This window comes from Aulonocara stuartgranti (assembly GCF_965226115.1).
Source record: "Aulonocara stuartgranti genome assembly, chromosome: 15".
Classification (NCBI taxonomy): Eukaryota; Metazoa; Chordata; class Actinopteri; order Cichliformes; family Cichlidae; genus Aulonocara; species Aulonocara stuartgranti.
In genome coordinates, this window is record NC_138951.1 from 6,432,262 (window position 1) to 6,458,535 (window position 26,274).

At 40.9% G+C, this 26,274-nt stretch overlaps 1 protein-coding gene across 1 annotated transcript; it reads left to right on the top strand.

Moving 5' to 3' along the window:
* Window positions 1-7,391: 7,391 nt before the first annotated feature.
* tmem200a (transmembrane protein 200A) lies at window positions 7,392-25,277 on the top strand. The gene is made up of 5 exons (XM_082505774.1): window positions 7,392-8,139; window positions 19,363-19,500; window positions 19,726-19,943; window positions 20,021-20,184; window positions 20,784-25,277. Exons 2-5 carry the CDS (start codon window positions 19,370-19,372, stop codon window positions 21,906-21,908), a joined length of 1,638 nt encoding a protein of 545 aa, XP_082361900.1. The 5' UTR covers window positions 7,392-8,139; window positions 19,363-19,369; the 3' UTR covers window positions 21,909-25,277.
* Window positions 25,278-26,274: the final 997 nt, after the last annotated feature.

Sequence of the window (26,274 nt, forward strand, 5' to 3'; positions counted from 1 at the left end):
TGGGATTAAAAGAACAATCTGTCATTTTGCAAAAACACACCATTTTGCTTCCTGGCAGAACATTTCAGTGAATGACAAATGGCACGCATGCTAAATATGAAGCCAGCTTTGTTTAGAATGTTTAGAATGAGGAGGGAGATAACAATCTACCTGCCAACAAAGCTAAAGCTTACCAGTTAACACATTATTTACATATTGCTTTCACCAGTTAGCAACAGCATTAAAACCACTGACGCAGTGATTAAATGACATTGATTATCTTGCATCAGTGGCACCTGTCAAGTGGTGGGGATATATAACACAGCAAGAGAACAGTCAGTTCTCGAAACTGATGTGTTGAAAGCAGGAAAAAATGCTCAAGCATAACAATACGATCGATTCAACAGGGGCCACATTGTGATGGCTTAACCACTGGGTTGGAGCATCTTCAAAACTTGTCTTGCGGAGTGTGAAGTGATATTTAGTACCTATAAAAGGTGATCTAAGGAAAGACTGGTGATCTAAGGAAAGACAGGTCATTAGTGTCCAAGGCTAATGGATGCCTTTGGGAAGAGAAGGCTGGCCTGCGTGCTGATATTTCACAGAAGATGCAGTGTAGCACAAGCTGCTGACAGTCTGAATGCTGGCTGTAGCAGAAAGCTGTCACAACACACAATACATCACAGACTGGAGAGTATGTTTTGGTTTGCCACAGACCGATCACAGTGCCTATCCTGAACCTGGTTAACTGCTCAAAATCCTTATAATGTTTATGTGAACATCAGAACAGCACTGTAAAGCATCTGAAGAAGGTGGCTGATCTGGTGAGTGACTTCTCCCTCTAAATCATATGTCTCTGTGAAGTCTTTACATAGAGAAGAAATGGTTACAGGTTATGTTGAAGATAAATAGTAAGCAAACATGAACCTGGTATTCATGTGGATGTTGTTTTACTGTCACAGAAAGTTGATTCTATTCACCTGGATGTAACACTTTCAGTAGAACAAGTTTTGTCACTCATCAGTCTCTTTTCTCCAACTTCATAAACAGTGCATCTGCTTGATCACTGAAACCAGCACCATTCACTAATAATGAGGTCAGTTTCATGATCCTTAATAACCAAAATGTAATGACCAATGGCCACGGGTACTGCTCACAGAGAGTTGGGGAATGATTTAGACGTCTCCTCATGTGCCCTCCTCTTGGTTCAGACATGGTTGTTCCATTTTCACACAGATATGCCTCCTTGATTCTCTGCTTAAACCAGCATTCCTCCCTGTGCAGGATCTGTACATCCTCGTGATTGAAAGAGTAGCCACTGGCCTGTAGGTATAAATAGACTGCCAAGTCTTGACCTGACAAGTTAGTTCTTCTCCGTTGTGCCATTTGCTTCGCCGGAGGTTGCTTGGTTTCCTTGATGTATAAATCACGGGAGTCCTCCTGGCACTTAGCAGCGTACACCTTATTACTCTGTTTGCGTCGGAGAACCGGATCCTCAGGGTAGACCAATTTTGGGGGGTTTAAAAGCCACAGAGGCTCTGTTCTACAAAGAATATGCATCTCAGCTGTTCCAATACTCCTGACATATAAGGGATCACTAAAGGTTTTCGCTCAGGCAGCAGTTGTCCTTCTTCTCTCCTGAATTGCCTGGGGCTTTCTTTAGGTGCCTTCCCAACGTTAACAAATGCCCAGCTGGGATAATCACATTTACTCAGGGCCTTCTTGATATGTTTTTCTGCTTCCCTGGTCGCTGTATCTGTGTGGATGGTGTTCGCTCTCAGTTTGTGCTCCAAGTGGATAATGAGAGTCAAACCTTAAATACTGATCCGTATGTGCTGTTTTACGCTACACATCAACTTTTAAATGTTCCAGATTACTGATGGAAATCTCACAGTCTAAGAAGGCTAGCCTGTCATTTTTAATATCCTCCCCGATGAACGTGATGTGTTTGTCCACCGAGTTATCTACAAACCTCAACCAAAGGCTCAGTGGTCTTCCAAGATATGATAACAGAGCCCTGTTTTCCACATCTTCCATATACAAACTGGCCACATTGGGTGAAATTGCACGTTTCTCTCTGCAATGGAGCTGGTTTCTGTCATTATGCAAATGTACTGTTTAAAGGTTGGGCAAACCTGCAGTCAGCTGAGACTGAAGAAGTCAGTTGGATGAGTGACGAAGCATTTCTTATTCTTTACGTTTACCCTTTGCTTTTCTTTTATATGACCTTTTTCACACAAAAATTGTTCACATATAACTTGGCGAGCACAATAAAGAGGGGACTTAATGCAATCAAGCAGGCATCACCTTTTGACTTACACAAATGAAAGGATCTACTGCTGAAGTCTTAATTATAGAGACATTATTACTTTTATCAGTTATTTCTATGCCTTGGAGAAGAATTGAGGTAGCTGTCAGTCATCTTAATCTAACCCTCAGCTGAGAAGTCAATGAGAATATCTATCAAGTTGATCTATTCATTTTGACAGTGTATCACTTGTTGCACTGTGTGAGAGACAAAAGCATCATTGGCATGAGTTAAAACTTGTCTTTGACTTTCAGAAAGCCTCAATAGCAATTCATTCATCCATTTTCTTAACTGCTTATCCAGCTCAGGGCTGTTAGGAAGGGATAGAAGCTATCCCAGCTGCCATAGGGTGAAAGGCCAGGTCCACCCTGGACAAGTCGCCAGCCTACCAAGCTCACAGGTCAGGGAAATATATAACAAATTAAAACATGTGACAATGAATCTGTGTTTCAACCCAACTCAGCTCAGGCTATCAGTGGTGACATAAGCACAGTAAAACCTTTGAAGCCCAACGGCATTTTAGATGCATTTCAAGGCATTATGAATTATTAAGCCGGCACTAAAACTAAAACCTCAAAAGGCAAACAACAGGATGTTCTCTTACAAAATGTAACAAACCGTAAAGCTGGTCGCCTTTGCTTGCGATCCAGTCATAACAAATGAAACAGCAGCTCCAGACCTGATATGATACGAGTGTGAAAAATGGGAGCGATGACTCAGTTCAGCAGCGTGCTCCTGCAACCAAAGGGACTGTTTACACCACACGAGTGAGCTTAAACAATCTGTGCTGCATCCACCGAGGAGCAGAGATGAACATGCTGCGTCTCAGCTTTTTGTCCCGCTCTGTTTTTAAGGTCTCTGAAAATCATTTCAAAACAGACCAATAGGGAGGGATACTCATGAGCTCACTTGGGCTCATTGACCTACATGTCAATATGCTCTATGTGGGAGCCGAGAGGCTGTACTATCCATGCTGAGTGTCTGAATAGCACATAACGACACACAGACGTGGTTTGCATCTTAATTTGTTTAAGATAAACACGCAGCAGGAGGAAAGAGAGGAAAGCATGAACAAATGATCAGTCAATAATGGGGAAAAAATCATTAGTGGCTGCTTTAAATCATTCGTCAGCTTGTTTCTTTCTCCTTTAGCCAATCCTCCAATCATGGCATGTGAAATGATCTGTGAATACTGTCCTCTGGCTTCCAGCTCCCTCGCTGTCTGTCAGTCTTTATTTCATCCTTGCAAATATCCTCATTTGAAATGATAAACAGTGAAAGGAATTTGAAAAATTCTCTGCTGTCTTTCTTTCTCTTCTTCCCTCTACCTCTCCTTCATCAACATTTTCTCTCCACCCCCTTTTTCCAAATCTCCTCTCAATTACATTTTCCCATTAATTATTTAGCTGCAGACTCTCGTCCACAGCTGCTTACAATAAGTGTAACACCAAAAAGTCAACACATTTTGTAAATCACATAATCTCAAGAGGGCTTGTAAACAAGAAGTGTACCGGTAAACAATGTAAGGCTTTGTTTTTCCCCTCTAACTCCCACGCTCTCCCCACATCTTATTCTGGTTCTCGCCCGCCCCTCTACAGTATGTTTTCCTTTCAGTCCGTTATGAAATGTAAACAGAGCAACTGACTGACCACCTTCATGGATAACTGTGGATATCGCCTGGAGCATGTATCGGTTTGTATTTCCAGATGAGAGTTTTTGGTATGTTATAGGATCCAGATGTTTCCACAAAAAATCAGAAAAAGCTGCAAAGCTGCGTGTTTGAGGATTTAAATAGGCCACGTCTGTCACTGGGAGGGTGTATGTGCATGTGGCTCAAGAAAACGCTATGAGCTGTCGTTCATAATTAGTGAATTTATGGTTAACTGGGCCCTGTTTAAACTTTTTACGGCTAATAAGCAACTAAACAATAATGTTTACTGACTGGTTAACAAACAGTTTACAAAGACTGTCGGGATGTTACTGTGAAATGTGAAATAGATGGAGCAAATTACTGAAATAGGTAAAAACACACTAAAATATAATATATAAAGAAAAAAAGATTTATATTCTAATAAGCTTCAAAGTCAGTATTTGGTATGATAACCTTTATTCTTCAACACAGCCTGAACTCTCTTACGCAGATTACTTGTCATTTCTTTAAGTAGCCTCCAGAAATAGTTCTCCAGGCTTCCTGAAGGAACTTCAGAGCCCTTATTTGGATGTTGACTCCCTTTTGTTTCATTGTCTGTCCCACACTGCTTCAATAATAATGAGGTCCAGGCTCCGGGGAAGCCAATCCATGACCGATTATCTTCTATCCGGTTGTTCAGTCTGACGTCACTAGCCGTGTCTGGGTCTAAACTCCGCTGCAGGTCCATATATCAAACGATCACTGTGGCATTACTGAGAGTTGAAAAACTGTCTAAAGTCTTTCATCTTTAATAAAATGATCAGCGTTCTGCTCTACCAGGTGTAACAATTGAGTTTAACATCCAGGCATCCATGAAAACGGAATTTATGACATTTAACGGAGTTAGAAGTTAGCAGGGAGTTAGCTCGCTAGCTTCTATCTAAATACAATATAGCATGTCCTGACTGCGGGGTTTTGGAAACAAATTAAAACGTACAGCTCTGTTATCACTTCCAGCATAAATGAAGACAGAAAACTAAACAGCAGTAACGTTTGTAGGGTTACTGAAGTTGGGCTAGCTGGTATATAATGATGTGCTGCGTGACCGCTAGCGACACAGCTACGTTAGCATAATATAAACAAGCTAACTTTTTTTTCCACTCGATAAAAGTTACCGTGAGTGTTCTCGGTGGTCAGGAACAAATGTAATCGCATGGCAGGATGCTGTAAAAGGACCAAACTTCAGCCAGGAGAACAACTGAGATAATCCATCCACAATACGAGGTTAGTCATTCATATACTGCTGCATGGGCTGGGCTGTAGTTACACCCTAAGGTTTTAAAAACTGAGCTTAAATAAATGATTAGCGGTAATAAAAGCCGAGGGAGGTCAACAGTGATCACTGACTGTTTTAGGAGCTTTTTGAGATCAAATAGAAGAAAATACATAACATTAAACATGTTAACAACACAAAAGCCATATTAAACGCAGACTACTTTAGACCCGGAAGTAGGATTCGTCGCGTCATCACTGAACAACCGGATTGTGGGTTTTTCTATCAGGTATGCTTTTCACTACATTAGCAGTGTGACCATGATCCCTGTAGTCGTGAAAAATGAAGATGTTTTCCAGATGGTATTGCATGGTGGATCAAAACCTGATGGTACTTTTCTGCAGTCATAATTCCACCAATTTAAAAAAGATCCCCAAACCATGACAGAGCCTCCAGTGTTGAACACTTAGTGTTGAACTTCTACCCTGACCTCCTCCATACATACCAACTATCATTTGTACCACAAATTTTAAATTTGGATCCATAACACTTGTAGCTACTGATGCAATGCCCAGTTCCTTTGTAATTTCTCCTTCAGTTGTGCAATTTCCTCAAATGTTCTGAAGATTAATTGCACACATTTCTGGCTAATAGTGCATTGAAAATTCCTTTGTAGGTTCAAAAAATACTCTTTGTCTGTCAAACTGAGTTATCATTGGCATTCTTTTTTTTAATGCCTAAAGATAAATATAAAAATGTTTTTTAAAAAAACAACAATGGTCGGTACATTTTCAGAAAGCCTGGAGAGCTATTGCTCAAGACTACAAGCAATTCTGCTCCTTAGAAGCAAAATATAGAAGTATAAAAAGACTTTAAAAATGTAAAACTTTTAAGCACAGTAGACATGTCAGGTACTGATGTAGCACTTTTCTTGTGTAAACTGTTGGTGGCTTAAATACTGTGAACTCTTAGACAGCAGTTTGTGTCCTGTTTTGCTCCACTTTTTATTGTTTACTTTTGCTTTGATGGCTCTTAGTTTAACCGCCAAACTATTTTGTGAAAGTTGGGATTAGGAAAGGATTGTGTTTTGGGTTAAGAAGAGATGAGCTTGGAGCAATGCTGTTCTTACAACTGGCACTAAAGACACGGTGTGAGTACCTGGGATACTACCAGCTTTGACTATTCAGCAGTATTCAAGGCTCTGGGTATAAGAACAAACCCACCAATCAGTAGCTCATAAAATAATACAAAAATTTTGCGATCAAGAGGGAGTAAATAATATTGATCAATCATTAATTACATAATAATTACATAATAATTAGTCATTTACACTTGTTATTGGCATGAGATGGATTGGGGTAAAGATGGTATGTAAGGGTCACATTCAGGGTAAAAAATGATGCCTACATACAAAGACTATTGCCTCCTCTGCATGTGTATGTTCAGCTGCTCTTGAGGTTTCATTTCTCACCAACTTAATCTGAGCCATCTGAACAAATAATGGGCTCTCTGTATTTCTTACATTTTCTCTCACACACAGACACACACCTACTGTTTATTGTTAGATATCTGCCCAAATGCCTTAAATTCTCTTCTTCAGCTCCACCCAGCTGCTATACTTCCCTGAAACTCTTCCAGCTTGTAAACACAGGAAATGACACACATGCCAACATCTGTAACGTTTTTGCTGCTCGCTCTCTCTCTCTCTCTCGCTCCGTGTGTGTGTGTGTGTGTGTAGAAAGAAAAGCTGAGAAGTTTACAAAGACACAGCGCCGAGAGCTGCATCTGAACATCTGATGTCTATTTACATGAAAACCCGGAGAATTAAACGTGCCAGTGCCGCAGTTAGACATAAAAGCATGCTTACTCTTCCTCGGCCTTTTATGGTTACCCAGTTTTTAGACTCCTGCTGCTTACTGCGCCCACAAAGATCTGTAAAACTACTGCAAGCGGATCCATGTTTGTCTTTGCTTAGAAAGCAATGACATGTCCATATGTTTCCCCTCATAAATCAGTCTCGCTTCTTGTCTTCTGCGCCCTACACATGCAAGAAAGTGCCCCGCGTGGAAGCCTGCCTGCTTTCCTTTCGTAAACACGCACACGCCCGAAGCGCACACATGCATATAAAAGTGCTACAGCGCGCGTACAACACATTCACCCCCATCTACCTCTCTCTCTCCCTCCTCTTCCTCTCTCACTCGCTCACACATTCTCACAAGCCTATAGCGCTTTTAGAAGAAATGGTTGGAGCTGCCCCTTCTCTCTGCAAGTCAGCGGAATAAAACGCGCTCTACACTTTTCACCAATTTTCTTTACACGAAACTCCTTGCTTCTAAGACGTTTTTTTGGTTGTTTTTAAAAAAAATATATTTTCCTTCTCCCTCTTTACGCAAATTGAAGTTCTTTTTTTTCGAAAACAAGGATACCGGGAGTTTTACGCATTACATCGAGCCAGTCGAAGGACGGGTATCATATCAGCTTCCTTTGCTGTCTTTTCTCACAAATAAAACAGAGTTCTCCGCTGGGGAATTACAACCACTTCGTTTAGGACTTTAAATAGGCAGAAAGGATTTTCCTTCAGTCGTAATTAGCGTGCCTCGCCACCCTCCTTGTCTCGAGCGCGCGTACTCTCCATATGGCGTAAAACGTGCCTCGCGCAGGATAAAGTCATCAGAACTGGCACTTTGTAATATTTCAGTCTCACTTGGCGAACCACAGAAGCCTAACGACCATCGTCGTCTCCGTTAATAAGGAGCTTGGATGTCAGCAAATAGTACTGCCGCTTGGGAGTGGAACCGTCTCCTGTCATCTTCATTTTCTCCAGCATGGCATCTCACTGGAAGTAGCCTTCAAAGTGGAAGATGGCTTTTTACTGTCCCTAGGTTATAGCCTAATCCCTCCGCATGCCTAATGGCACACTGACGGTGAAAACTCGGCTTTTGTAAAAAGGTAAGAGCTTAGTTGTGGTTTAAACTCTTCAAGGGGAGACGTATTCAAGCAGATTTAAGCTGACAGTTTTACAGTCTCCCTTTTATTTACATGCATATTTTACAACGCTCAGTGTTAATATTTGAAGAATAAAAAGGTTTAACATCAGCCACAAGCCACCTGAAAGACTGATGAGTGGGGATACGTGTCATCTTACTATTATCATTTTTATGAGCTGTGCTAATCTTTGTGTGGTTTGTTTATTTGCTGTTTTATCTTGGAGGGAATCCTCTGATCATTTTACTGTGCCAAGGCTGAGATGATCCTTTGTTTAGGCCAGCCTGCTGTCTCTTGATTATCATTGGCCAACTGGTAGCCAAGAAAACGTGATGGCATGCATGTAAGCCTCCAAAGATGGATTAAAGATCATTAAAGGTCAAACAATTTTAGTGAGCCTATTGTCAGAAACCTTCAAGCAATATTAGGAGCACACAAAGATGTAACAGTAATATATGACTTTTAATGTCTTTACAAACATTTATGCAATAAACTAGCTCAGTGCTGCACAGTGCATGTGCACCAGAGGCTTCTTGTTTCCACATCACACTTGAGTAGGTGGAATACAGACCACGACTGGCTTCTAGTTATGATTTTACAGAGTCGTCTCATCTATACGCACGTTAAACTCGACTTTGAGGTGAACATAGAGAAATGTGATGATTGCCTTTTCATGGGCACATTTCTAAAGATTCAAAAGAAGAAGAATGTGGAGCACTTTAACAGGAGGTGCACCGTCACTGGTTTTATCGTGCAGCGTGAATGAAATGATTTTGAATTAAGAGTCAGCCTCACCTTGAGGGCCGTTTGAAGAACTAGGGTAACTCACTCAGCCAAATGGCTCATAATAAGACAAATTTAGCTGCCAAACACTTTGCAGAGAACTGGATCTGGGTTTAATTTGGGAATAATTAGGAAGTCGAGTGATGTGTTGGTTAATCCTCCGTCACAGATATCGTGCTAACCGGATAATCCTGTTTAAATACCCCCTTTGGTAGGTCAGCAGTTCCTTCAGTTTTTTCACTCCAAAGACCTCCTTGATGAAATAATAAGATCTTTTTGTGTGTGTGGAGAAGAACAAATTCTGGTTTGGGGTTGGAAAAAAATGTTAGTAATCAAATTAAGCAAAGCAACATCACAAATGAATTATTTCATGTTTCAGTCCAGTTTGTCCACCACTGCTGCAGGGCTGCTGGGGCCAGCTCGCGTCCCAGGATGAGTGTGGGTGACTGACTGACACTCAGAGCTGTGAGGAAGACAGAATGAGTCATTTTAATGGAATCAACAGGGGGCTCACTCCAGTTCATAAACACACAAACATGCACGCTCTTACGCCTGGCATAAGCATCTGATGATTCAATGCAAAACTTAATTCAATTAAGTAGAGAATTTATCACAGGAGGCAATGACACTGAGTCAGCGTGAAGGATATGTGCAAAAAAAGAGTTTAAAAAATAAAAGGAGTATGTATCATCAAAATAACGAGGGGAAAAAACAAGATGGTGAAGGGGGTGGATGATTTGACACTCCAGCACTCGCTTCAGAAAATGCACTGCCAAAAGGTCAGCGGGAAAACATAAAGGGACATATTCTCCAGACAGATGACTCACCCCCTGACCATGAGTCTGTAGGAGTGTGGCACTACGCAAACACTCGTTTCTATCTGTTTTCCTCTTTTTTTCTCTTCTTCTTTTACTTCTGATAGTCTTATCTGTTCCCTTAAGAGCGCCAAGGAAACAGACATAAATCACAGCGGTCCTTTACATTGGAAAGCAGCAGCGCCAGATGCGATAAGGTTAATACGATTCAACAGGGTCTGCACAAAGTCACCTCTGGCTGATTAGACCTCTGCGTGCACAGACTGACTTAACCCACACAGATCTCACTCCAGTGTGCTCTGTTGTACTTGTTAGGCTAGGAAACTTACATCATTTAATTTTACTACCTTTAGGAGCTTGGTGACTCCCAACCAGGCTTGTTCACTTTAAATTTTCAGCAGTACAATGTTATATTCATATTGATGAGAAGTGTAAGAGTTGCCAATTACTGCATAACGTATTCTCATCTACAACTCGTGCTGTATTTTTCTGCACTATATCCAATCGTTGTAGAAATGTTACAACAAGCAGAGTATGTGACGCTGAAGTGGTTAAAAAAATGATCATGTCGCCAGTTTTTTTCCTTTTCTCACATAATGCTGATCTTGTCAGGGTTCATGTCGTTGTCACTGCTCTTGTTACTTACACCTACTAATTGGCCAAAGTGCCATGTAGCGGGTTCTGAGTTGGACAGCATGAGCTTTTCAAGGTAGGTGAAAAGCAGCAGACAAAAACAAATATTTTGTAGGACGTGCACCAGCACAATTTTTTTTAGATCTGCAGCTGATCGAGCAGATGTGGGGTGTGTTTCTGGAGCTGAGTGTGACCTCTGAACTTTCTGGAAAGGCAACTAGAGAACATGTCAGGAGTGAACAAAGTGGATTACTGAAACATCTGGCTGCATGAAAGAGATTTGTTCCCGTTGTGTATGCAGGGCACAGCATGCATAATCCATGTGTCTTCACTTTCACAGTCACTAAATGCCTGGAGAAGCAGAGAAGTCATCTGTAAGAGTTCACACTAGCTAGTCCATATTACACTTGTACAGTGTTCTATAAAATACTACTATGTGCTCCTACCATAGCTAGCATAAAAGGTGGATGTAGTGACTGTGACATCACCCTCAACATGAGTTTCTGAAGCCACATTTTGAAACCTCGACATGAATGTTTTGGTTTTGTTGCTATCGTGGTTGCAAACAATAGGATGTGATGAAGGGGGCAGGTCTGACTGTGAAGCCACACGCTTATTTAGCCAATATGACTTGTGATTGCCAATTCCGTAGCCATTGTAGGTATAGCACAGATAATTCAGTTTTTTTGAAACATGGTATCATCAAGATTTACAAACTGGATGCATTTTTTATTCAAAATAAACATAAGACATTCTCCCACTTAAATAGAACCAGAAATCTTTTTTGCAACCACATCTATCGCCATTTGGCGGCCTTCAGACACAATGCAAGCTCTTACAATTACAGTCAGTCAGTGTTTTGACTGCCAATGTGTTTTTGGAGCCAAATATTATCTTATATGAATGTGAAGGTGACATTTATACTAGGCAGCTTGATAAGTAAACACCATTCAGAAAATATAAGAGTGCAACACACAGACACACACATATCAACTATTTAGTGCAAAATTCCACTCACCAAGTGATGCGTGCAAATTTCTGGGATGGTCTGTACTGCACAGCAAGCCATAATGTTTTGACAGACAATCCATTAAAAATGCTCCAACAGGCTTAAAGAGCATGCGCGCGCACACACACATACACTGAAGAGGTGCAGTTTAATGACTGGCAGTAGTGGACGAAGCCTAGCAGAAACTAACTGGCTCCAGAGCCCGTGCCGGGACACCTATCAGTCAAGGCAGCCATGAACCTATGTCAATTATCCAGGTGACAAAAACAAAACTTCCCCTCAGTCAGAGTTGTTATGAGTTATGAGGAGGGAATTCATATTTTGCACCCGGCTGTAAATGTGCTTTGTAGATCTATAATTTTGGACATTGAGAGTCTGTGGAGCCAACCTCAAGTGGAAAATTTGTTATAGTTGTGCATCGTTCTTCCACCTCCCGAGGCACCTGTTTGTTAAATTAATAAATTGCGTAAACTGCTAATATGTCGTGTTTCTTCAGACTTAAATCATCCAATCAAATAAATGGCACCAAACAAGAGTTAATAGCAGAACAATCTGTTTGGCTTTGGCACAGAAAATTTGGCACATATTTAATGGGTGCAACCCCTATACTCAACTCTGCTCATGCATTTTATACTGTTTGTATAAGATTTATCGCCAAGAAACATTGTTACAGCATTGTTACATCAACCAAACGCAACATTTCCTTACTTTTTTGCTAAGTTTATACCCATCTTCATCCAGTCCAAGACGTTTTGGCTTCTATTTAGTGAGTGATCCTTATTGTGTTTTATTAAACTGTTGCTTAGCGCTAATCGGCTGATATCTGTGTTATATACAGTTTATGATAACAGCCTATTGACTCTGCTCGAGAGCAGAGGAGGATCTAACTTGAATGGGCAGAGCTACGAGAGAAGCAAATAAATTGGCAAGCAGTAAATTCATTCTTATCAAATTAAGTCAGTCTTTTTCACTCTTTCATGAATTACATTATTGTCACCATTAGCGTAGGTGTACAATGAATCTGAAGTGCTTTATTTTGACATGGGAATAAATAAAAAAAAACACAAAAAAAGCTTGATGGTATAATTGTTTAAGCTTTTTAAGCTAAAAGGACAGAACACAAAGATCTGATTTTGTTCACTTTTTTTGTTCTTAACTCCTGCAAGTTAATTTCCATCACGACTGGCTCGAGAGCATTAAGTGAACTACATTTTAATATTCTGAATACTAGCAAAACTATTAAAAAGTCATAATTATATTCACTGAATTAAAATAAAACCACGCTATTAAGTCGTGCTGGTGTGTCGTTTCCATGTTAGACTCTCAGCTCCATGCGATTATGGCAGATGACCTTAACTTCAGCAGCAGGGGGGGGGGGCTTTGTCTGTCTCTGCATTTTCATGGCCTCAGTTAACCTCAGCAGAGAACTTTACGGCATAAACAAAAACAAATGACCCACTATAATTGTAACAGGAGACATGCAACATTGGATGCCAGATTTTCCCTCCCTAGCAAGCTCCATTTTTATCCTCCTGCTCATTCCTCTCTCATTACATCTCTCCTTGCCTCTTTCCTTCGTACTCCATCTGTGTCCATATTCAAGTTCTTTCTCCATGACATGTCAGCGCACACTTCACTGCAGTGAGTCATTTGAAACAAACTTTCCTCAGCATGCTCAGAGTACAAAAAATAAAAAGTCTCTGGAGTTTGTTAAATGTAGATCAAAGTGTCTCCTGTAGTCGCTTACTCCCTGTCTCCTTCCTCTGGCTGTGTCTCCTTCCAGTCTCACATCTTTACTCTCCCTTCAGCTTCTCAGTTTCTCCTTCTATCCCACCTGTCATGTTCTCGTTCCTCTTCCACGCTGCATCATTTCCTCTCTAATGTGAGGATTTAGAGAAAGCTGGGTTGTAGAGCCTTAGTACAAATCGCATAAACAAGATGTAACTGAAACCCTGAAGGTAGCTGTGAAAAAAAAAAAGAAATATAGGTCTCCGGTGTGTCCCTTTCAGATTTAAAAGTCTCCAGCATCCTTTCCTTCCCTCCCCCTCTTAATCAAACCTCTTTCACGCAGAGGTAGAGGTGGAAACAACTTAAAGGTCAACAAGTCAAAACTGGCTTAAAATAATGCATGGGGAATGCCCCTGTGTTGATAGTACGCATGCTAATGATGCATCTGTCATCCCAGTGCACACAGCTGGCAGTTGCTATGGAAACGTGTCACCTAGCAGCAGCATATAGTTGCTATAGGGACAATATATCACGTGGCGTCACCTATAGATTAGCTGTTATCGACATTATCACGCTACAAAAAAAGGAGGTGTTACAATGTGCCGAGGGAACTCTCTGCCCTGAGAGATGTGATGCATCTATTTAAAACGTCTCCAAATGCTTAAATAACTTCACAGAGAATGAGTTCGCTTCCTGAAAGGGTGGGGCAAATTGCTTTAATATGTTTTCGTGCCTTACCGAAAGCACGCAAAGATAAACCTGCTGCAGCAATTTAGCAATTACTAAGGTGATCACACGAGGCCTGATTTATTATTAATTTTAGACCGATTTAGAGAACTGCCCAGCAAGGCAGCGGACTGGAAAAGAAGCAGCAGGTTTTTGCACAAGTTTTGTGTGTTTCATCACTGTTTAAGCAACAAGATCACAGTAAGTCTTTAAAATAGAAGAAGAAGGAGGACATGAACTGAATGCATGTGGCGAGCTCGATTACTGAATGCTAACTTTCATCTCTTTTGGTCACTGCACATGGAAAGCCTTTATGTGTCAGAGCCTGAGTGCATTCTCATTAGGCTGCTGGTGTTATCTGTGTGACAGCACTTCTTCTTTTCTGCTCCACTTGTTTTTTTTTGTTGATGTTGTTTTGTTTTTTTTTAACTCCAGTCTTGTTAAAACTATGGATGCACTCAGCTTGTTTTCTTTTGCGGTCTTTTCACGGCTGTCAGGAAAAGCATTTTTACCCTCCTCTTGTTTTCGTCAGGCTTTTTTTTTTAATACTCTTTCGATCACTCATCACCCCCACTTTGTCCCAGAACAGTTGTTCCCTTTTTTGTCCCTCTGTGGTGAAAGCATGACTCAGTGTTGCACCTTACATGAACTGATGTAAATAAATATACTCCATCCTCATTCTTTTTCTGTTCTTGCATTCCTTTTGTCATCTATCCTCTACTTTCTACTCCTAACTCCAACTCTCGCTACCCTTCTTCTTTGCCACCGCCGTCCATCCTTTTTCCTCCTGGTTCGGTAAACCGAGGAAATCTCTCCCGTTGCTCTTGAAACATTTGTGTGGGTTCCTGTTTGACGCACACCGAGGAGCGAAGGGGAGAGAATCAGGGTGGGAGAGAGGCAGAGTGAGGGGGAGCACAGAAAACCTGAGAAAAGTGGCTGGTTGTGTTTGTCCTTGTGTGATTCACCATCTGTGGTGGAGAGCGCTCTCTTACAGCAGTTTTTTTTTTCAACCAATAAGATGATTGACATGAAAAATACATTAAAATGTGAGAAGGAGAAAAGAGGGTAGGAGGAGAGAACGTCTGATCTTGTGTGTGATTCACAGTTACTTTGAATACTAAAAGCTTTGTCTGATTTTGAATATTAAATCTGACTTCATTGCTTTCAGATATGCAGAAGAAAAGAAAGGAAGGAAGGAAAGGAGGGAGGGAGGGATAGAGCGAAACAGGAAAGTGACCGAATAAAATTCAATTAAAATTAGATACAGATTAAAAATAGATCGACGAGGACAGAGGGTGGGAGGGAAGAGAGAGACAAACAAAGAGAGCGATAAGATGAGAAAGTAAGCTGGGGTGGAGAAAGAATGAAAGTAGGAGAAAGCAAACATTATTCAGGGTCACAACCAGAATGCATTAGCACACAGACAGCGGGTGAGAATGGAAGCGAGAGGGGGAGATTTACAGATTGTGCCTTCTTGGAAGAAAAAGGAAGACAGGATGGACACGTGGAAGCAAAAAAAAGAAAAGGGAAGGTCATTGGTGTATTATCATTCCCATGCTAAATCTGTGTGATCCTTTATATATACAGACATGTGCACATGCCCAAACCTGGGAACCAAATAACTTTGTAACACATGACTACACAGAACATGTGCCTATGGTACATAAAAGTAAGTAATACAGAAAGAATGACATCACATTTGTTCTAAGTCAGGCAATGGGTCATTAAAGTATTCTTTATATTCTTCTGAATATGCCTGTGATCATGAATTAATAAATACATAAGCGAGCATGTCTGATAGCACTCAGAAAGCAGAGAGAGAGGGCCATGCTAAAACTGACATTTCATGACATTTGTCTTATTATAATACGGTGACGTCAGCTGGAGCTGTTATTGGTCTATCGTCACACAAAATTGGAAAATTATATCTTGAAAACTGTGGACACTAGACTGCTGACAAACAGGCAAATGGAACTGATTGCATACTCCCTGCCTTTGGGGGTAGAAGTGTTTCAAGTGCACCATTATTAGTACAATCTACTCAGTGCTTTATACGTTTACACTAGACATTTGGCCTCAAGTTATTTGCTGGTAAGCTTGTTTGTGAAATGAAAGTTTATATTACTAAAGCTACTTTTGACTGCTCCCTTGCTGCAAAGGGTCACCACAGCAGCTAGCTTCCTGAACCATCCCTTAAGGGGATTTGTGTGTGTCTAGCTGGAATTGAACAAAGAGCCATATGCCTGCCAATCAAATGTGTTAACCTCTACACCATAAGATAATCTACCGTAGCTTTAAATGATTGTGTTGCACAACGTTAAGATCATCATTCATCAGTATCACAGCTGTTGTTTCTCCTGTTTAAAGGTTCCAGAAAAAGAGAAAACCAAAATGCAGCTAACTGGGGGAAGGTCCAAAACCCAAAGTGAGGACTCAGCGATGTAAACGGAGTACATAAGAGTCAGGAAAAATAAGTATGTGATGCAGCATGTGAGAACCCAGCTAAGGTTCAAAGACAACAAAACAAAACAAGAAAAATAGATTTAACCATTTTTGTTTATTTTTTCCATGAATTGTTAACTGAAAAACTGTGTAGAAACTGTTCAAAAAAAAACTACAGTCTTATTCAATATTGGAGACAATGAACTTGTGAAATATTGGAATGTCCAGTTGCTGCCAAAATTCATCATTGTATGGCTGTTTTTGTGCTCAGGTGGGTTAACAGCACATACAAGTCAAATGTATTATTTTTAAAAAGCCCTGTTTGGGATTATCTTCTCATGGACCGTCGCATACTTCCAGCACAGCTGCTAGTTTTAGATCACTCAATTGGAGTACAACTTTGTTACGTTGTCGTGGAGAAGCGAGGAGTCAAACCTGTGTGGCCAAAGAAGCAAAAAGCAGGTTCTTTTTTTCTTTCTGTTTTAAGTGCCGACACATTATGGCATGAACAGTAACACAGGTTCTGGATGTTGTTCTTCAAACATCAGGATGTTACAGCAGAGCTCTGCATTAATAGCTTCACAAATTCACATCGCACAACCTTGTGGGAAAGGCGAGTATGCTCCTGATCCTGCTCTTGACCTTATGTGCTTCCTTCAGGCGTGGACTATCTGTCCTCTTCAAGTAAAAAGTGGTGAAAACTAGGGGTGCAACGATACACAAAATTCACGGCTCGGTTCGATACTTTGGTGTCACGGTTCAATATTTTTTCAATACAAAAAAATGTTCATGCCTTTTTAATTTGTCATTTATTAAAATTATAAATATATATTTTAACTCAAAAGTACAGTTTTTAAATTTAATGTAAACAACAAAATAATAAATCTATCTGATCGAGAAATCACTCATCTTTGGAAAAGAGAGTTTATTACAGAGAAAGGGCTCTTTCCAAAATAAAAGCTACACTATACGCTTCTTCTGGGGTATATTCTCAGCAGCATATTAAACATATCAGGTCCCCATAAGGAGAATCATGTGCTAACGGCTGTCTAAATGACTCGGGTAAAGTTTGTAGCATGTGTGCTTGTTGTTTTTGTCTTTGCACTACGATGATGTCGGCGTAAATGTGCAGTCATATTCATTGTGTTCCCACTAGTGCTGTCAGCGTTAATCTCGTTAAAATGACATTAACCCCATAACGCAGCAAATTTCCGTTAACAAGTTACCGCGGATCGCCCCGTGCGTAGGGCTGGACGGCGTCAACACGTTAACAAGCTAACTGCGCTAACGCACTAGTTCCCACCAATTGAGCATTGCGTGGCAAATCCAACATACTGTTTTACTTTTGTCCATGACGCGCTTACCATCAGGGTCATGCTTCACATGAAAACCAAGATAGTTCCAAAGGCCACATCTGAATGAGGGTGGGGGAGGTTCAATTTGCCATGTTGCAACGAGCTTAGCTTCTGTCTTGCTAGCTTGGATCTGCGCTCGACAGAGCAGCCTAGGCGGAGTAGTCGAACGCAGATCCACTGAACACTCAACACAAAATTTTGTATTGTTTGATACACATGCGTACCGAACCGAAAGCACTGTATCGAACGGTTCGATATCGATACGAGTATTGTTGCACCCCTAGTGAAAACGTTGGGTCTTGCAGGGAGACTTAATTATGAGCAGCAGCAGTGGGCCTCCATACTAAGCATGGGTCAGTTTGAAAGACAAGTTGATGCTTTTTTTTTCTCTGTGCAAGTTTGAGGATGTGAGTTCCTGAAAGCAGTCTGGAGGCGCTTGAGAGGGCAGGATGATACTCAGAACTTTGATCACACTTCACATAAACTGGGTGATTGACCTACTGATTACCTTTGGGGGCTGTAGTCTGATAGAAAACCCTATAAACATCACAAATAAAATTAGCAGGAGAAAACCAGCGGTTGTTCGCTGCCAATTTTTACAGGGCTCGCTCTGAACTGCTGAGCTGTTTTCACATTTTCATCTGAAATTTGCATTTAAATTCAGTACCAAGGTCACTCAGCAACAAATTCAGTCAATGTAATCCTCTTCATGCGCAACAGGACAATGCTAATGTTCATGTGAGGTCAGATTAACAGTCATTTAGACCCAAATGAGTGCTTTCAAAATAAACCTGTGTTTGTTTAAGCCCCCTTCCTTTAATAACAATAATAGATGTATGAGCAGCTGGTGAGCCCAGAGACCATGATTCATTCGAATGTTATGACAGAATTGAGGCGATGTATTTTATTAAAATCTATAACAGCTTTTAAAAAAAATGCAAATAACGACAGGAGAAAAAAACAATAAACATGCAAAAGCAATAAATACAGGATGTGAATCAGAATGAAACACACTACCCAAGATTCAAATCACAAGCCAAGTATGCTTTTGGGGTTTGTTTCCTTTACATCCTGCAAGCATCCTGCAGGCCTGAATGTACAGCTTCATGTGCATGCACACTTGCACACTTGTCCCCATGATCGTCCTGAAGACTGACAACAGGCAGCCGAACAAAACATGAGCAGAGCAGGCTGTTGTGCTGCTTGGTGTGCTTACATCTGTATCACTGCTAGGCTCTAAAGAGTATTTCTGGGACTTGGAAAGATGCTAAAACACGCTTTCGTCATGACACACTTTCCCCGTTAGCAAAAAAATAAATAAAACAGCTTTGAAAAAGTGCATGAGGTGACACATCAGCTTTAAATCACACAAACAGAGCTGTGATCTGCACAACTGTGGGAGACGGTGTGCTACTGACTATTACGTGTCTTACACATCATATATTAGGACTACCTGGGAGACTGTGACTATGCTGAAACACATGTGCATCTGTGTTTTGATACAGTTGTGTTTTTTCCTCACTGTGACTATACTGTGCATACCTATGCCAAATACATCTTTTTTTAGCAGCAGCATCTTGTAATTGTATGCACCAAGGCCCTAACAATCTCTTAGCAACAAACTGTAAACCAGTAATGTGGATGCTGATTAGGCAGTAGAATTTAAAAGTCATTAACTCCTAATTTGTGTCTGCAGGTGAAGAATGACTGCAGCGGCAGGTGTGCTAACAGGCTTGGCCAAGCTAAAGCGCCAGGACTCTGCTCGCTCTCAGCATCGGCCCGTACCACCGACATCGCCGGGCCTGGGACACGCCGCCCCCGAGGCCGCTCCTAGGTGATTGTCATGTGCATTCATTTTAACACAGTAGACAGAACTATAAATTAGCCTTTTAAATTGCTGCCTCTGCAGCAGGAAAGAGGATATTGTCACAAAAGCTAATGTGTGTTGGTGAAATTGCTTCTGCAGTCTCTGAAAATTTGCTGTATTTGTTACCCATTGCTGTTAAACTGTTACCTCCAAAAATCCGTTTGTGTTTTCTTGCCATCCTTTTTCATTTAGGAAGAGGAAGAGGCGCACCGATGTCGTAGTGGTGCGAGGTAGACTCCGTCTCTACTCTGCATCTGGGTTTTTCCTCCTTCTGGGACTAATCATCTTGGCCATAGGGATTGGCATGGCGACGCTAGGTTACTGGCCTCACAGTAAAGCCATACTCGCTGGAGGAGGAACTGGAGTCAAGACAGAAAAGGATGCAGCCAATGCGAGCCACAATGGGCAAGGTGAAGAAGGGTGACTAGAAACCTGCTGGCAAAAGTTTGTTCCTCTCATGGCTCATCTCGCTGTTTTGTGGTTTTAGGTACGCCTTCCAAGGAGACTGAGAGCGCTCTGATGCGATTCCTAGAACAGCATCTTCACTCTGAGAGGATGAAGATGCTTGGGCCCTTCACCATGGGCATTGGGATTTTTATTTTCATCTGTGCTAATGCAATACTTCACGAAAACAGAGACAGGGAAACCAAGGTAAGGCTGAAATCATCGCTTCAGGATGCGCACAGTCGAAATACTCAAACACTGTATGGGAAACAAAGAAGTTGGAAGGTTTTTGTGGGTAATGCAACTTTAGTTTTTGCATAATCTGCTTCAAAAGTAGGTTCTTTAGCAATATTTCCATCAAATGTTTCTAAATTTAAAAGCCAGAACTTGTAGTTAATATTTCTTCCCTGTCACTGATTCTTGTTTCTGTCCCTCCTCCACTCTCTACAAAATAAAGGGCATGTACACTCTAGTCATCCATATTCATCATCTCCATAACATGCAGATCAGACTTCTCCCAGTCTCCTTCCACCTTTAGCTCTGCAATTTTCCCTCTGATTAAATTCACTCTGTTTCCATGCTCTCTTCTTCTCTCCTTTGATTCAATTATCCCTCTCCTTCTCCCTTCCCTTTACTGGTAATCCTTGTGCGAAACATGTCCCCCAAGGCCACACGGTGGCAACGTGCACAAATTTAAAACTACAGGGAGATAATGTGTTTTAATGAAACGCTTCAAATATTTTCAGGTAATCTAAAATAAATGCTGCTGCTTCTACTTCTGCTAATACGATTTTCATTTGCTGTAGATCATCCATATGAGAGACATGTACTCCACAGTCATCGATATCCACCGCCTCAGGCAGAAAGAGCAAAAGCAACACCAACACCGGAACAGCACCTGTGTGAGAGAAGTCGGAGATCTTCGAGTCTTCGGCTGCGATACTGCCGCACGGTTAGCCAGCAACTCTCTCCTAGCTTTCTCTCGTGCTGGAAGCATTGCCGGAGGAGGGAGAGGTTCTACAGAAGAGGAGGAGGTGTTGTTAGGGGATGAGGAGTATCACAGACGTAGAGAACAGGCTAAGATGGATTGTAACTTTGCAGGGCTATTGGCACCCCTCTATAAGGATCGCCCATTTTGTGGCCCCGGGGTCGGGCTGGTTCATTCGGATTCCATGCGTCACCAGTGGTCAGCGGATGGAGATGGAGAGAGGGGAGGACACCATGCACGCTCTATTGTCTCCTCCTCTATCTCTGCATTTACACTCCCTGTTATAAAACTCAACAACTGTGTTATTGATGAGCCGGAGATGGAGGCAATAACTGAAGAGGACAGAGGAGGAGAGAGAAGAGAAGGAGAGAGGTCGCAGCCTCTGACCTCTGTGGAGTCTCTGGTGGTTCCCGTGGCATCCGTTGCCAAGGCCTCCAAACCACCGGGCCTACACAGGAGTAACTCCGCCTCCTCCTCATCCCGCTGCTCCTCCTTATCCTCGTCCTCCCTCTCCCCTGCTCCCTCCTCTACCTCAGGCTGCTGGCTTTCCCCGGGAGCAGCAAAGAGTGACTTTGGCTCCAACTCCTCTCTGCACATGCTCAACAGCCATTCCAAATCTCTGGACTTGGAGCGCAGACCGAGTATGCTTAGCGTAAACCCAGAGCAGCGGAAGCACCCCAGCTGGCCCCGACTTGACCGCAGCAACAGCAGCCGTAGTAACAGCGGCAGTCGGGGCAGCACCAAAGGCTACAAGCGGCTGGAGGACAGAGAAGAACAAGGAGATCGGCTCTTGGAGGTGTCACAGTCTGTGGCAGAGAGGCGCGACTATAGTAAGCGCGAGAAGCTGCTAATGATATCCAGGTCGCATAATAACCTGAGCTTTGAGCATGATGAGTTTAATAGCAGCACACTGAAGAGAGGCAGCTCTGAGACTCGGTTCTGATCGCACTGAACTAGAGGTTGATGACAGTTCTGTCCTGTTCTGTAAATTGCCCTCCACACAGTATGAATGTACAGCTTGTGCTGGAGGAAACTGACAAGTTTAATGGCTACACTGTGCAGAGAGGAAACTCAAGCAGTTTCAAGAAAGCCTGTTTTTATGAGCAGCAGGTTGTAGAGTAATGGAACAACTTGCACTGTGAAAGAGTTCAGGTCTATTGTCAGTCAGACACAATGGGTCTACTGCATTAGGGTGACATTAGTTGATCTACGACAGTGATTCCTAATCCAGGGCACATCTGCGGTAGGTTAGCCAAGGAGTATATGAAAAGACTAGCTCAGCTGTTACCATTAAATAAAAGAATTAGTGGACCTGAGGAACTTTAGGCAGTGAAGGGAAAACTTCGAATAAGTAGAAATGTTTACAAAAGATAAAATGGTTAAAAGTGATTGAAAGTGGATAACTCGCTAAGTGAGTAGTAGCGAGTAGTAATAGTTGGAACTATTAGCCAACAGCATGCACAAAGAAATGATGTTATGAGCTAAACAGGATGGATAACAAGCTGAAATACTGTACAGTAGCTAGCTAAATTCATAAATGTTGTCAATTATTTTGCTGATGCTACTAAATTCTCATCTTTCAGTATTGATTAATCCAATGAAATATCAATACAAAAGTAGGCTGAAAGAATTTGAACTGTTACCTTAACATAAAAGTAAGATTGCTAGCCATATAAATAAATAGGGGAAATTGGTCAATTGTCTGTGAAAATACTGGATAAATGATTAAAATAGTCATCTAATAGTCCTGGACTAATCATTGAGAAATTTGAACATGAAGGGTTTAACCAAGGAAGAGATTTTTCAGTCCAGAGGGGTGAACTACAATGTGAGATTAATGGGTTAGCAAGCGATGTTAAGATAAAAGTCAGAGTATTCTGTGTCATGACTTTTACCTGGATAAATCACCATGGTTACTTGTGCTAAATCACCATGGTTACTTATGCTGAACACAAAACTTATTTTGTTTTGTTAGGACAGCTAAGGCAAAGAAAGCCTGACTGGGTTGAACATCCTGTGTAGTATACTCCTCAGGACTGTTGGGATATGTAAGATGAAAAAGGTTGGATAAATGAAAAAAGCTCATTTGCATTAATGAGCTTGAAAGTCTATATTTGGTATGAGCACCATTATTCATCACACAGCCTGAACTCTTTTAGGCATGTTTTGTTATTATATCTTTAAATTGTGTTCAGGAATAGTTCTCCAGGCTCCTTTAGGGATATTCAAAGATCTTCTTTGGATGTTGGCTGCCTTTCATTGTGCTCTTTGTCAAGATGATCCCGCTCTGTTTCAATAATGTTGATGTCCGGGCTCTGGGGAGGCCAATCCATGACTGATAGTGTTTCACTGTGTATTTTTCCATCCATATATGCTTTAAGAGCACTGCATTGGCAGTGTGTTTGGGGTCATTGTCATGCTGAAAACTTAAGCTGTTGCCAATCAGATGCTTTCCCGAAGGCATTGCATGGTGGATCTAAATCAGATCATACTTTTCTGAATTCTTAAATCAATCAGTGTTGACGAGATCCCAACTCCACTGGCAGAAATGCAGCCCCAAACCAAAACAGACCCTCAATTGTGTACAGATGGCTGTAGACGTTCACTGTTCTGCATGCTGATGATAATTTGAAGCAGCACATTTTACATATGTCTTAACTACTCCATAAGACCTGTTACCATTGATTTGTCTTCCTCTTGTCCAGTTTCCAAGAATCCTTTAAGGATATACTGCACACCATGCTGAGATATGCCGAGTTTCTAGCTAATACTATTAATATTTCTGCACAAATACTATTTTATGCCTGTCAAACTGTGATATCTTTGACATTCCTCATAGACTAAAGGAATGGGAACAAATGATGCGTTTTTGTGACAGGGTGCTAGCGATACAATGTGAAATTGGTTCTTTGCTAAGTTGTTTGTTATGTATGGAAACAACACTGACTACTCCCTTGAGTTAGGTGCCTTTTTTATGCTTAAATTATTCATATGTCAGTGTTAAGCAGCTTAACTTACAACCAAGAAGTAATGGTCAGGTACAAGGACTGGACTAAAAAATAAAAAGCAGCCAATGTCCAAAGAAATGAGAATTGCTCATGACCACTTATTAATTACAAAAAAGTCCTCCTCAAGGGATTAATAATTTTTTTATATATTTTATATTCCCCTTGCTATAAGAGCTGTTTAACACCCAAATTTCTCATCCATGGGATAATAAAGGTTTATTCTAATAAAATACATCACATCAGTCTGCTTAATATCATATTCAGAAATCATTTCTGAAGTTTTACCATCACTGAGACAATATAACCAGCACTGCTACATAAGGTTTTTTACATATAAATTACCTGTTGCACAAAGGGTCCCATAAGACGAAGGAAGTTACTACAATGCCAGTGGGCTCTGCAACAGAGGTATAAATCAAATAAAGATAGTAGCCAGGGAAATACAACAAAGAAGTCATGATGTCCTGCAGTATTACAGTCCATCTCTAAACTAGAAATAAAAACCTCAGTCTATGGCTCTGCTACAGGCATTTCAAGGTTATTTTTACAAAATTAATGTAATGGATATCATTCAGGATATTCAGTCATACAGTTATCTTTCTGTGTACTATCATAAAACTGAGTGTATGAGAAAACCATGGTTCATCTGGTGCATCAGCCACAGTATTTTTTTCAGTCAAAACAGAAGGTATACTTATAACAACCATTAGTTATTTCTGATCAACAATCAAAAATAAGTTAATGTTTGTCTATATCTAAAAATCTCTAATTAGGATAACAGAGACAATTTGACTCTTTCTGTATCTGATTTATTATTGAATAAATGTTTGAACCTGTATAAAAAATAGTTCTCGGTATTAGAACAATTGAACCCACATTTATTTATCTTGTGCTGTCTTTATAAAACCAGAGATCTGTATCATTCAAGTGTTGTTTCCTTTTATTTGATCACATTTTTATGATGGTTTGTTTTGAGGAATTCCTGTTCTTGGATATCTAATTGAGTTTACATGAATTTGCATTCATATTGTTCAATGGTTTTGGTTTGTTAGTGACCTCTGATCCTTCTGAACACTTGTGTAAATCTCTTTAGGAAACTTGTAATGTGTGTAATGAGTAACACACCTTATTTTGAGATCTAACATGATGTACCCTCCCACTCAGTGCCACATACTGTATGAGTGTTAAAGAGGAACCCCTTTTAAAAGTGCAGAAATCTTTTCAGAGAGCTTTAATGGTCCCCCACAGTCTATGGGTCAATGTCGAATTTTAGCTTCACTAAATAAACTGTATTTTTACTGATATCTGTTTTGTCCTATTGGATGTGTTTAAAGCAATTCCAATTATGCATGGATTTACACATAATAGCTCTTCTGTCGCCTTTTTCATGGATTGTGGGAGGCAAAAACGTCGCTTAGGCCAGCACACAAACACACGTGCACACACACCGTGCACCAACATACCATCTGACCCCCCCCCCCTCACTTAAGCTGTCCAAATATACCTCTAATTTCCATTCTCTGCCTCTTTCACTCACTCCTTCTCCTTCGCTGCATGCAAAATAACAAACAAAGGTCTGGATGAGTCATCACCAATTATCAGTCTGTGGCTCTGTGGGATAACACACACAAACTTGCGCAACACCCTCGCAAGGACCAAGGACTATTTACATCAGAGCATGCAAACATATTTTTTCTAAAATGCATCAAGCAAAGCACGCAGACACATGAGCACACGCAAATGTGCATTTACAATGGAATTCAAAAGCAGAAGGATGATGACGATGTCATTTTAGCCCAAATACGTCAAAAAGTCAACTAAAGCTAAATCTAAGCTAAGCATCTTGTTGTGGGTTCGCTGCCTGTACCAAAATCTGATCAGATGGACTCAAGAAACCATTTGTCGGTACAACTTACTACATTCTAATAATGTCATTTGAGCTCATTTTAAACTGAACCTGAACAAAGTTCAGGTTATTGTGCATGCTTAGCATTTAAATAACATTCATCAATTATGTTTAATAAATGCCTCAGCTGTTTATTCACAACTAGTAGCTTGCAATTTCAGTCAATAATACCCTTCTTTCTCCTTTCATTTTAGCGAACGTTTCATTATAGCTTATGTTTTTGGTAGCAGATGCCTGTGTCAGCCTGTTTGTAAACACAATACCTCGAAAGGTTTAGAATTAATTCTAATAAAACTTGTAGGGGTGTAGAGTGGGGTCATGTTAACAATCCATTAAAATTTGACTCATATCCACCGAGGTCTTCAAGGTCAACGTAATAATTTATCGGTCAAAAA

What these genes read in the sequence shown, in the direction of transcription:
- tmem200a (XM_082505774.1), top strand. Translation starts at nt 19,370, where the DNA reads ATGACTGCAGCGGCAGGTGTGCTAACAGGCTTGGCCAAGCTAAAGCGC. An exon ending in GCCCCCGAGGCCGCTCCTAG is followed by an intron (nt 19,501 to 19,725) that starts GTGATTGTCATG and finishes TTTTTCATTTAG; the next exon opens with GAAGAGGAAGAGGCGCACCG. An exon ending in TGCGAGCCACAATGGGCAAG is followed by an intron (nt 19,944 to 20,020) that starts GTGAAGAAGGGT and finishes TTGTGGTTTTAG; the next exon opens with GTACGCCTTCCAAGGAGACT.